Below are 14,622 nucleotides of genomic sequence, written 5' to 3'. Positions count from 1 at the left end.
ACAAGAGACACTCCAGCTGTCACTTTTTCAAGGAGATGTCTCAACTAACGGAGAGAAGGATCCTCAGCTTATAACATGCACCAACCAGCCATGAAGCAGCCATGAGAACACTGCCTTGAGTGTTTGTAGTGTATTTTCCTGGGAAAGGGTTAAACCACGGCAGAGACAATTAACCACTTCTAATATTGATGTCACCTCTTGACGCCAGCTGTAAGACAATGTGTGCCTGTGTGCATCTCCTTCTCCGCGTCTGTCTGTCTGTGTGTAGGCGCATATGTCTGTTTGTGTTTGTGAGCTTAATGAGAATTAGTTGTACATAAGTCTTTTACCTGCTGAATCTAATGGTAGGAAGAGGAATATTTACATAGGCTGGTAATTCTGTATAGAAATGCAGTCACTCATCCAAAAGATATTGGATACTTTCCATTGGACGCTGCAACGACGATAGCATGTGCTGATAATCTAATCTCAAGATGGGCTCTCAGACCTAGTGGCCTACTACAAGGGACTCAGAAATCGGACACATCCTATTTGTCCTATATATTATTCCAGTCTGTTCTGGAGATAAGCAGCGTCAGTGGGCTGCTCATTTCCCCCATCTCATGTACTTTCGGTAAGCCCTATTACTTTTTTGCATTGCTCCCCCTCCCCTCCGTGGGGCGATCACGCTCAATTAACCATGAACGCGATGACTGTCTTGACAATGATAATTGTTTCTGAGCAGGTCTGATAAGTTTTCACACCAGTTAAAATCACGAAGGTTAGAACTCTGACCGTGACTGATTATCTCTGCTTTTCTTGTTGCATCAAAAGCGGGTGTCTATGCTGAAACAAAAAAATGTTCAGAGAGCAGCCAGGAAGCTTGATTCTACCTTTGGAAGACCCAATATGTCCATGAAATACAATGGTAGCCCACTGACTTCAGAACTGTGTAATACCTAATTCCCCCTGTGGAGGCACTGCAGAGAAATTTAACACTAGTTGCCTGCTCAGCCAACTGCTTAAGGTGTATGGTGGCCTCCCAACTATCTACCCACAGATGAGATTAGTGGAGTGGAGGGTCAGGTGTGTTGCATTTTTACAGTCCAACCCTATTGTCTTAAGTAACCTCTCCCCATAAATATAGAAACATAGAAGTTTGGTCCATCCAGTCCACCCCTCTATTTCCTTTCTTATTTTCTTAGAAAAGATATATGTTTAAATTCTGTTATTGTAGAATTACCTACCACATCTACTGAAAGTTTATTCCAAGAATCTACTACTCTTTCAGAAAAGAAACATCCAAATGGGGACGACATGAGACATAACTGTTGGCCAAACAATTATTGAAAGTACACGTAATTATCTTTGCCGTGAAACCTTTCGAACACTGGCCATACACCTTAGGCAGCAGACAGTAGAGCACTTATTTGACTGAAAGCTAGTTCTCCTCTGTTCTTCATAAGAACATAGGCACAAGCCACTGCCAGACACTTCTCTCACCTCCCCTAAGAACAATTGATACGGCAAGTTAAAAAAAAGATCTTCTTTCCCTCGACATCTACAATTTGGGGACAGTGGAGACACACCATCAATTTTAATGGTCAAGAGTAGCACTGAAACTGGTTGGTTCAGCCGATGTTCATATAATGTTAATGGCTACCTGTCCAAAACAGAATTGTCCAAAGCAAACAACCACTAGACAGGATATAACCATCATCTAATGTCCATTTTAATCTTATTGTGTGTGACTGTCTTGGATATTGCACCCTTTATAATACAGCTAGTAACGTCAAGGTACTTCGACCATCTTCATGAATTACTATTATTATCAATATTCTTACGCATAGTACCCGTACTGGTAATAGTAGTAATAATTTTATTCTTAATAGCAGTTTTGTGGTAGGCATAATGTGAGGCCTTCGAGGGCTGCATCTGCCTCCTTGCTATGGTGGTGGAAATCTTGCCCCCCCCCCCCATCCTATGAGTCACTGACAGGTGTTCCATATATATAAATGGCTACATTTTCTAAGTAGTGGTCATGTACACTATTAGGGTAATGTGGAGGTGGAGTATTTGTTCGCTGATCTAATATGGGGGGCTATTAGGTGCTGTATGTTTATCTGTATAGCACATGTGTTGTGCGTTTTCACACATATGCTTTGTGCACTGGAAGCAATTTCTAACAAAAAGTTTCGTGTAAGGGTTAATAGTCCATGTGGTCTTTTTATGATAACGTCTATGTGGCGAGCCAGGCAGGCCGCGCTGTTATTACGCTGACACTGATAATCACGTCCTAATCACGGCCGTCATCATTTTTAATATTTCAGGTAATTACCATTGTTCTCCATTGTCTTTTCTGTCATAGTCGTTCATTTAAAAACCACAGAAGACTAAATCTCCAGGTTAAACAATGTTTCTCCAGTTTACAACAGGTTAGGCGTAGATTATAGACACTCATTAAATATTTTACTACCTTCTACTTATTTATCTTGCAGAAAATGATGGCTGCAAATTAAATATTTAGTAAAATACAGATTTCAAACATAAATATTTGTGTTTAATTTTGAATTTTATTTTTTTTAGATATTTTCTTTTTAATTTTTTTTTTCCGTTTTTTTTTTAATTATTATTTTTTTACCTGTTCAGTTAAGTTAAGTGTTCAGTATCATTTTACATAAACCGTTTATCGAGCAATCATAATATGTGTACTTTTGTGGATTTTTTCAAGTTAAAAAAAAAAATAGACTTCAAAATAAAAACCGTAGTGAGGGCCATGTATTAAGAACCACAAAAAAGGGATTTTAGCGCTAAATTAATGCAAGGGGGGGAAAAAAGCCTTCTCTGTGCGTCTGTGTATTAAACCTGCATTTTCTCATGCCGCACCTTCTCAGAAAACATTTGAAGACAGGTTTTTGGCGTGCACAAGATTGCCGGGCTCGGAGTACAGATGGGTCGGATCAACTTCATTCGAAAATATGCGCCCCCCAAAAAAAAATGTGTTGAAAATGCGTCAAGGTCATCCGCTGGCATCTCTCTGGTGAACGATTATGGTCAAAGCTAAACAAGTGGCGAGTCTTAAGAAAAGTATTTGACACTACATAAATATTTCATTGTAAACAGTGTTCTAATTTGAAGGTAAACTCCTCAGTTTACCTCAGAAACATAAATGTTGGGTACTATTAGCTATGTAGGCACTGTGCAGAAGTGCCTAGCAACAGACAGAGGTCACAGCAAATAATGCATCTTATCCCACATGGAGTTAAAAGTAGAAACGTCTCCTATTAGTTCTCATAATAGTAACCTTACCCAGACCAGGTCTCACGTCCACCACTACATAAGCCACTGCTAGGCCCAGGCCTATAAGTCACTGGATATGGGAGGAGAAATGGGGGAAACAAGGGGGGGGGCAGCGTCTTAAAATTTTACTGATCAATGAAAAAAAAATACTTATTGTACATTTTTATGTTGTTTTTAAGCATTTTTTTGTACTTTACTTTTTTCGTTTTATTTATTTCATATCAATTTTTACATATGCCTAGGCTGATCCTCAACCAGAAGTCACCCTAAAACAATCAGACGGACAGAAGATTATAGAAGGATATTAAGGAAATTTGGCAGAAAAATAGCAAAATAAAATAAAAATTGCCTTTTTTTTTTTTGCTTGAACTCAGCGCTGTGATTAGTAAATGTCATTGTGAGCAAAACAGTCAAATTAACCCTTTAGAGGCCATTTTAATTTCCTTACTATAATACTAATTATATAGAGATTGTGTTTATTATCCTTTTATTATACTTTATATAGGAGTTATTCATCTAGTACGGGAATATTAATTATAAAATATAACTTACACCCATCTTTTACTGCTACCTAGTAGAGTGCATTGTTACAGCACAGGCCAAATTCAGGATTCAAACTCACTGGGATTACTCAGTTTATTTCAATCCGCTGAACCTTAAGTTAATAATGAGCAAGGGCTCCCATTGAATTCTTCCACTTCCTATGGAGCGGTAACACATTGCTTTACCCTACGACAAATAACGGAGGAAATTAGGGAATTTTTAATGAAAGAGCTTGGGAGTGCTGTGGAATAGGAGATGTAGAGCAGGGTTAGTTCTCAAGCTGCAAGCCATCCTGTAGCCAAAATTACATACAGATTCTGCGGCCTGGAGTCTGATTATTTTTATTACTGCCTACATAATCCCTCGACCACTGATACAGATTGATATAAAAAATTGGCTTAGCCTGGAATGTCTTTATCATTACTATCAATGAGACCGGTATAATGTCTGGGTACAACTGCACTACGCATGATGTATGTGTGTATGTGTGTTATATCTGTATGTTGTATCTGTTTGTGTATGTGTGTATCTGTATGTTGTGTGTGTGTGTGTGTGTATGTTATGTATATATGAGCGTGTGTGTGTGAGATAGATAGATAGATAGATAGATAGATAGATAGATAGATAGATAGATATAATTATGTATGTGCATGTGCCCCTTTGTATAGGTTTTTGTGTATCTGCATGTTTCTGCATGTATGTATGTAGGTGTATGTGTGATTTATATATATGTATATTGTATATGTGTGTGTGTGTGTATGTATGTTATGTATATGTGAGTGTGTGATATATATATATATATATATATATATATATATCATTATGTATGTTCATGTGCCTCTTTGTATATGTTTGTGTGTATCTGCATGTTTCTGCATGTATGTACGTAGGTGTATGCGTGTATATGGTTCTATTTGTGTAAGTATATCAGTATATGTAGGACTATGTCTGTATATAACACATCATCTATTAAAATTACGCGCTAATATGGTCCTCAGAATGTACCTGCACAAAATACTGAATCTAATGCGAATATCTTACTTCCATGTACAATGTATTTCTTATAGGCTATAAACCTGAATAGGCAGGGCTCTGTCCTGATATATCTAGTTTGCCCTGTATTTGCTCTGGTATAGTATTATTGGTATGCTGCATTGGTTTTATGTGTGTGTGTTCTTGTAAATGAATCACATGTAAGTTCTTGTTTTACAACACAGAGAGCCATGGCAGATAAAGGAGCTATATAAAATAATAGTAATAAAGAACAACAATAATAAGTCGATGCATAAAAATAGCGCATGAGTCTTTCTGTATCAAAGCAGTCTATGAGATAGATAGATAGATAGATAGATAGATAGATAGAAGATAGATAGATAGGAGATAGATAGATAGATAGATAGATAGATAGATAGATAGATAGATAGATAGATAATAGATAGATAGAAGATAGATAGATAGGAGATAGATAGATAGATAGATAGATAGATAATGGATAGATAGATAGATAGATAGATAGATAGATAGATAGATAGATAGATAGATAATAGATAGATAGATAATAGATAGATAGAAGATAGATAGATAGATAGATAGATAGATAGATAGATAGATAGACAGATAGATAATAGATAGATAGGAGATAGATAGATAGATAGATAGATAGATAGATAGATAGATAGGAGATAGATAGATAGGAGATAGATAGATAGATAGATAGATAGATAGATAATGGATAGATAGATAGATAGATAGATAGATAGATAATAGATAGATAGATAGATAGATAGATAGATAGATAGATAGAAGATAGATAGATAGATAGATAGATAGATAGATAGGAGATAGATAGATAGATAGATAGATAGATAGATAGGAGGATAGATAGATAGATAGATAGATAGATAGATAGATAGATAGATAGATAGATAGATAATAGATAGATAGATAGATAGATAGATAGATAGATAGAAGATAGATAGATAGATAATAGATAGATAGATAGATAGATAGATAGATAGATAGATAGATAGATAGATATTGCTCCTATCTCAACAAGGAAATTCGCATGCAAACCACAACAGGAATATTTTGAACCATTATGGTATAACAATAAAAAAAAATCCAAGTAAATATTGACAATATCCCTTTATGTGACACTAAATGCCGTCGACCATATCAGGGGAAAGCAACAAGTATTCAATCAGAATTAGAAATAAACGTCCACAATAAACTTCAGAGAATAAGATTTAAGGCTTCTTCCCATATATCTTGCCATTAAGGCCTGGTAGTGACGGTTCATGGTGACAGCCACCCAGCAGGTCCCCATGTCCAGTCACACCAGGTGCTGGGATACAACAATACTTTACAAGGAGATATCTCTCTTAATTGCCAGTAAGCATGAATACCTCAACAGGGTCCCACTTGTCCTAAACAGGCGACATTGCTTAACCCATCCCCTTCCAGCCAGAGCTGAAAACTATACTTAGCAGCCAAACAGCTACAATGATATAATATGAAACACTAATATACAGATGTAGCAGAGCTGAGTGTGTCAGGTGGACTAGATCAGTGACATTGTGCACAATGTAAATGTAAGGACTATACATGATAGCACCACCACAATGCACAGATGAGCCATCCCCAATGACAAAGTTGGCTATGCTTCTGCAAAATTAAATATAATAATAAAGACCATAATGTAATAAAATAATAAAATATGATCTAAAATATCACTGTATGCTTTGCGAATATAATTGCTTACAATATAATTGCGTATAATTTTAGAGCCTATTGTTCCTCTTGGGCTTTTGTTTAACCTATAGAAATAGGCAGAAGTTTTATAATAGGCAATTATGCTGTATTACTAAAAGGCAAAAAAAAAAAATTAACCTAATCATTATTATTATTATTATTATTATTATTATTATTATTATTATTAATTATTCACAACAGGAATAATAATAATAATAATATAATTTACAAAAAATAAATAAATAAAAGAACTTGGATAATAAACAGACTTAATTTCTAAAATTGCTAAATTCATCTTATCCTGCTAATTTGTCCCTTTTTGCCCATAATTACATGCAATCATGTAATAAAAATATGGGATCATATTAATTGTTTCATTTCAAGGGATCCAAGAATAAAATCTCTCTAAAAAAAAAAAAAAAAATCCCCAAGCAGTTGTTACCTCCAGAATGTTTGTAGTCAGCAGATTGGGATGGTCTAAGGACAGGTTACCAGGGAGGGGGAACTTTCCTGCTGTAGGTAGGCTAGAAATATGGTTGCTAGGACTGACTATAGGCCTGTATGGGAGCTGCCTGACAAAGACTGATGCAAAGCAATAGATGTTTCTCTTTGTGTCTCTGCAGACTTCTAGCAGAGACTTATTATGTCTCAGTGATTGAAGTAGCTGGGTGCACCCCACTACACAAAGAGCCTCTAAATTCTACTGACAAGCATGGAGAGCACATTGAAGAGACCCTCACCCCCCACCACCCAGCTCTCTCATAGTCATAGGCAATGTTTGGGTTACTACATGACTGCGACTTTTTGGAGTGACCTGATAGTGACCATATAGAAAGGAAAAAGTTGATTGAGCATTAACCAAAGGGTTAAACTCCTCTCCTGCACCGATGGAGTGTAATAGAGAATGTTAGCGATGGTTCTGGTTTATGAGGAACTCCGAGGAACATAATAACGCTTCAATTGCAAAAGTCGCAATTTGTTTTGCAAAGTTTTTAGTGTAAAATAATATACACGTCAATAGAAAATGTTACATTGCGATGCGACATTGTGCAGATTTATGATACTAAAAAACGTGCAATGAAATGAAAGCGATGACGGAGCTAATAACGGAGGTAGGATATGCGTCGTATTTAACGGGAGCCAGTGCGATGGTAATTACGGTAATTAGAGGTATTATTAGAGAGGGTCGCAAGTACAATAAATACGGCAAGGAACGATACTAGTTATAAAATAAGGAGAGAGAAAAAATATGACATCCAGTGCCCAGGTGAACGGATCAATGAATGGTAGAGGATATACAGATGCATCGGCAGAACATAAGGGCCTAAACTACACTGGGCTATGAAGGAATATACAGTAAAAGCCGCATCTAAAGGGTTAATTCCATAGCATACATGTGGGAAAACAGCGAAACGAATATAGTAACATATTATTATTATTATTATTATTATTATTATTACTACTATTATTGTTATGATTATATTTATTTTATTTAATTTTACTATAATACCTATCCCGGTCTAATCCAAATATTTACCGTAATCTAAACAGCCCATAAAGCATCATCCTATATACTGTATGCATCATTATATTATATATATATATATATATATATATATATATACATCACCCTATATATGCATCACCCTATATATGCACTACATATATGCACCCTCCTAGATACTGTGTGCATTATATATATATATATATATATATATATATATATATATATATATATATACACACATATAGATATATATGCAGATACACACAAACCTATACAAAGGGGCACATGCACATAAATAATTATATGTGTGTGTGTGTGTGTGTCTGTATGTATATATATATATATATATTATATGCATCATCCTATATACATGCAACCTCCTCTATATCCATGACCCTATACATGCATCCTCCTATATATGCATCACCCTATATATGCATCACCCTTTATATACATCCTTCTATATATACATCGTCCTATGTGCATCGTCCTATGTATGCATCACCCTATATATGCATCACCCTATATATGCATCCCCCTATATATATGCATCCTCCTATATTCATCACCCTATATATGCATCTTCCTATATATGCATCCTCCTATATATGCATCACTCACCCTATATATGCATCCTCCTATATATGCATCACTCACCCTATATATGCATATTCCTATATATTCATCCTCCTATATATATGCATCATCCTATATTCATCACACTATATATGCATCACCCTATATATGCATCTTCCTATATATGCATCACCATATATATGCATCTTCCTATATATGCATCCTCCTATATATGCATCACTCACCCTATATATGAATCTTCCTATATATTCATCCTCCTATATATGAATGAATCTATCTAATCCTAGAGCTCCTCTCTAACCTACCATTCTGTGATGCTATGTGCGGGACTGTGTAAATCAGGATTTCATATGTTAATACACGATCTCTTCCTTGTACAAGACGGATCTTATTTTTATTCTTCTAAACATGTTACAGGGTTATTTGATGAGCAAACAATGGTAGAGCAGGTGTCATGACTGTAATATCTCCACCATTTCCTTCAAGGGGAACACTTTTATGATCATTCTGACACTACTAATAAGCAATGGATTAAGTGCATTAGATATAACATAGTAACTATATATAATAAAGATATAACAAAGTAACCATATAGAAAGAATAACATTATGGTCCCTTCAGACACATATACAGCCTGGACCTTGGAGTACTTTGACTTTGCAGGTGAACAAATAAGGCTGTATAGATGATTCACCTCCACAGAACAATGGCCAGTGTTTAGCTGGGAGATCAGGCTCCTATCATTCCCCTGAGCTGGAATCACTGGGTAAGCAGAGGAAATCACATCACTGCTGCTAATGCAACTTCATGTGCTCATCCCCATTGACATGCAGATAAATAATGAAAAGATTTGGTGCTGTCAAGATATGGATACAGAAATTATTACGTTTTATTGATAAGTGGGGATGGTATCAGAAGTGACATCTATGTTAGGGTAGTATATATATATATATATATATATATATATATATATATATATATATATATATATATATATATGTTATGGGTATATATGTGTTTATGTATAGGTATAGATACTGGCAGAGTATATATGGTGTAGGTAAGTGGAGATGGTATCTGGAGTGACATCTGTGGTTAGGGTAGTGTATATATATATATATATATATATATATATATATATATATATATATATATGGGTTTGTGTATAGGGCAGATAGAGGCATAGTATATATGGGGTAGATAAGTGGGGATGGTATCAGGAGTGAAACCTGTGGTTAGGGTAATATATATATATATATATATATATATGTTTGTGTATAGGGCAGATAGTATATAGTATATATGGGTAGTAGGCTGATAAGTGTTATATACACGATGGCTCATTTGATAGACTGTAGAGAAGGCAGGCCAGTATGTGTATATGGGCAGGGGGTTCCTTACTGTTGGTAGTCCTGCTTGCAGAAGAGCTTTCTGTCCCGGAAGTAGCAGCTGGTGGTGAGAGGCTGCTGACACACTGTACACTGCAAGCACTCCTCGTGCCAGGAGGACTCATTCACTCTCATCAGAAAGCGGTCTGAGATGGGTCTCTGGCAGCCCTCACATACTGCCTGGTGCTGGCACTCTGAGCCTGGGGGACACAAGCCACAGGTTACATCATCAGGCCCACTTACTATTACACAACATATATTATATATATATATATATATATATATATATATAATGGTAATTGTCAACAGTATTACACACAAGTGATAAGACGAGCAGGGTGTATACATATAGGAAGAGAATGACCATGGTGGACATACACAATACACAAGGATAGTGACAAAGCTGTACAGATATAATAAAACGCATCCTGCATAGTGTGTATACATATTATATACATGGTGATGATTGTGCTAGTGGACATGTATAGGATAAAGTGAATTGTGTAAATAGGGCACATTTTATAGTAGTAATGGATGTATTTAGAATATACACATTATAGGATTGTATACGGGTAGGGGGGGGGCACATAGGGGATCCAGGGAATGAGGTGTATTGCCTTTACATTAGACACAAGACTATAGATTATTGGGATCATCAGGAATGAGGATTAGGATGCACATCAAGTATCTAAACTTGTCACATATCCCATACAATAGCCGGCCATTGTCCTCAGTATAATGTAATATGCAGGTTCTATGATGTTCTATACAAGTTCTGTACATGACAGTGACTGCACACAGGAGAGGTCAATGTGTAAACTGTAAGCTTCAAACCAATGTAATAGACAGACAGGAAAGATGGATAGATGGATAGATAGATAGATAGATAGATAGATAGATAGATAGATAGATAGGAGATAGATAGATAGATAGATAGATAGATAGATAGATAGATGATAGATAGATAGATAGATAGATAGATAGGGAGATAGATAGATAGAAAGATAGATAGAGAAGATAGATAGATAGATAGATAGATAGATAATAAATAGATAGATAGATAGATAATAAATAAATACATAAATAAATAAATAAATAGATAGATAGATAGATAGATAGATAGATAGATAGATAATAGATAGATAGGAGATATATAGATAGATAGCAGATAGATAGATAGATAGATAGATAATAGATAGATGGATAGATATATAGATAGATAGATAGATAGATAGATAGATAGATAGATAGATAATAGATAGATAGATAGATAGATAGATAGATAGATAGGAGATAGATAGATAGGAGATAGATAGATAGATAGATAATAGATAGATAGGAGATAGATAGATAGATAGATAGATAATAAATAGATAGATAATAGATAGATAGATAGATAGATAGATAGATAGATAGATAGATAGATAATAGATAGGAGATAGATAGATAAGAGGATAGATAGATAGATAGATAGATAGATAATAAATAGATAGATAATAGATAGATAGATAGATAGATAGATAGATAATAGATAGATAATAGATAGATAGATAATAGATAGATAACAGATAGATAGATAGATTAATAAATAGAATATTATAGATAGATGATTGATAGTATATTACATAGAAATACAGGAAGACACTTTTCACACGATTTAGGGCATTTTCTATTCTTCTATATAAATGTGGAATATAACTACCAAAAAAGATTTAATATAAAAAAACTATTTGTCCTGTAATATGTATAGGAGAACACTTATACTATCTGCAGGTATGTTCCCAGGCCTTTATCATAGACCCCGACCCTCTGGCAGATTATCCATGCTATTACCTCGTCTACCTTCTATTATACACTACCTATAGGATTTTCTATCATCTGCAATACTCACGGTATATACTGGACATCGGGGCTGACTATAGGGATTTCATTCAATGGTCCCTGACACTTTGGGGGAGCACTTGAGGTTGGCAAGGGGGCAAGCTAAAAACTTTCTATGAGCCACTTTAAATTCTGAAACGTAATTTTTTTTACCTTTCTTATTGATAAATTATGTTGTAAGATTGTGCATATATATTATATATATATGTAGTCATTTACTCTACACTATATACAGCAGCAGTAGTAGTAGTAGTAGTAGTAGTAGTAGTAGTAGTAGTAGTAGTAGCAGCAGTAGAAGTAGTAGTAATAATATGCACAATACATATATAATATTTTATTGTAACCAAAACTACATAGTAAAGGGCTTCTAAATGTAGACATACAATTTTATTAACTATCCTCATCCTTACTATTAGCAGTAAGTGCAGTAATAATATGGTAGTGGCTGTTACAATACTGGTATCTAGTTATTGTTGTTGTTGTTATTATTATTATTATTATTATTATTATTATTATTATTATTATTATTATTTCAACCTATCTGATCCTAGTGATCTGCTCCAAAAGACAAACTCCCCTCTGCTACCTCTCCTATTCTACACTATGATCTCCTTGTGGTGTATATACGTGGTGTATATAGGTTTGTTGACATCCCCACTATGCTAGACACGTGTGTAGGCACTATCCATAGTATACAGAACACTTGGCACTATCCATAGTATACAGAACACTTGGCACTATCCATAGTATACAGAACACTTGGCACCTCCACCCCCCATCATGTCAGACACATAGGATGGAGCAGAGTTCCTTCCTGATCACTTTGGGGTCTGTACAGCAGATTTCGGGGCTGCCAGCACAGTGTTATGTAAGGTTGGATAGAATGGCAAGAACCCAATGAGTAAAGAAAATACAGTCAGGCTTCTATTTCATTGTCCATTCACTTACCCAGCAATACTCCTAATGTGGCAGTGCCAGCCCTGAGTGGGTGATCTTCCATTTTAATATTGTCCAGCATCTTGGCACAGTCACTCTGCCCCCTGGTAAAGCATCTCTCCAAGGACTCAGGACCTGTTGCAATATCCATGATAAGGAGGACACCTTAAGCAGCGATAGACAGATAATACTAGTGAGAGAGTCAGCTTCACAACAAGTTCAGACAGTCTTCAAGGAGAAGTTTCCTTATCCCAGATCCTGCATGGATGGATGGATGGGTGGGTGGGCTTCAGAGGGTCATGACTGAAGAAGGATCCACAGGAGCTGCTGCTGCATACACAACACAAAGAGGGGGGCAGATGGGATCACCTGCCTGTGGATGGAGGGAGAGGGGGGAGAGAGCCAAGGGTGCAGGAGGTTATGGGGTGAGTGGCTGAGGTGCTCTCTAAAAGCCAGGGTGGAAGGGGAGGGGGTGACAGATCCCAGGGAAGAGCCTGTGTAGGATGTCCAGGGAGAGACAGCCTGAGCCTGTGTGCCATGCACAGTCCTGCAGAGCAGCTTACAGCAGGGATTGCTCAGCGGATGGATACTCCACCCAGTCACCTCCTCTCTCTCTCTCTTTCTACAAAACTTGCTGACATTTGAACTCTATTGTGTATCGCTCCGCGCTGGTGATGCGGCTCCTTCTGCAAATTAAGTAGTGCCAGACTTCTCTCAGTCCTATCCTTTCCCAATAACTTCAGAAGGGGGGAGGGGGGTAAGGAGTGGGGGGCACAAACCCCATTTTTTATGCCCCCTTTTCTTTTCTTTTTTTTTTCTCCCAATGAATAAAAAAAGGGCAGGTTATAATTAAAAATAAAGAGTCCTGACACCTGAGTCAATATAGCATAGGTGCCCAGCTTGTTTCTTTATGGCCGAAATGAGGTATTTTATGTAGCTGATAAATGTTCTTATGGACACCTGCGAATTTGGGGTATGTAGCCATGACTGCTTCATTCTTTTATATTGTATTTGCCGCCATTTCACACACACACACATATATATATATATATATATATATATATATATATATATATATATATATATCTGTAGCCACATATATACTATACATATTCCATATGTCTCTGTAGCTTGAGATATATATATATATATATATATATATGTATCCATAGGAACATAGACACATATATACTATACATATTCCATACTGTACTATACTATACTATTGTAGCCTGATATATATATATATATATATATATATGTATATTAGTGCAGCCTACATGTTTCAAACATTTTGACTATTCACGGATTAATATATATATATATATATATATATATATATATATATATATATATACTGTAGATAGATAGATATAGATAGATATTGCACCCACCTATACTTCTTTTTCTATCTTATTCCATCTATCTATCTATCTTTCTCATGTATAACCAATAAAGTATTGCATGTACTGCAGGGAATGAACGATTTGTACATTTCCTGCATCTTTTTACACCTATACAAGTGACCCATAACTCCAAAAATGTTCTGCTCTATTTTTATGCATTTATTATTATTATTATTATTATTATTTATTTATTTTAAATAATTGATGGTTTATACATTTTAGGATTTTATGGTTTTTTTTGCCTTTTAGGGGGAGGAGGGGGGGATTTGGATTGTGATAGATATAACGAATAACAATGGGAGTGTTAAATGATGAGATTGTCTTTATTTCGAGC

General features: G+C 35.6%; 1 protein-coding gene across 1 annotated transcript in view; it reads right to left on the bottom strand.

Moving 5' to 3' along the window:
* Window positions 1-13,467, bottom strand: part of LMX1B (LIM homeobox transcription factor 1 beta) — a 111,896-nt gene extending 98,429 nt beyond the window's left edge. The window contains exons 1-2 of the mRNA XM_069985937.1: window positions 12,895-13,467; window positions 10,079-10,265 (exon numbers count right to left, since the gene is read on the bottom strand). Of these exons, the coding sequence (XP_069842038.1) occupies window positions 10,079-10,265; window positions 12,895-13,033 (326 nt within the window). The 5' untranslated portion in view covers window positions 13,034-13,467. The remainder of the gene's footprint in view (window positions 1-10,078; window positions 10,266-12,894) is intronic.
* Between the last annotated feature and the right edge of the window lie 1,155 nt (window positions 13,468-14,622).

This window comes from Dendropsophus ebraccatus, chromosome 10, assembly GCF_027789765.1.
Source record: "Dendropsophus ebraccatus isolate aDenEbr1 chromosome 10, aDenEbr1.pat, whole genome shotgun sequence".
NCBI lineage: Eukaryota > Metazoa > Chordata > Amphibia > Anura > Hylidae > Dendropsophus > Dendropsophus ebraccatus.
This window is presented reverse-complemented; position numbering and strand designations above follow the sequence as displayed.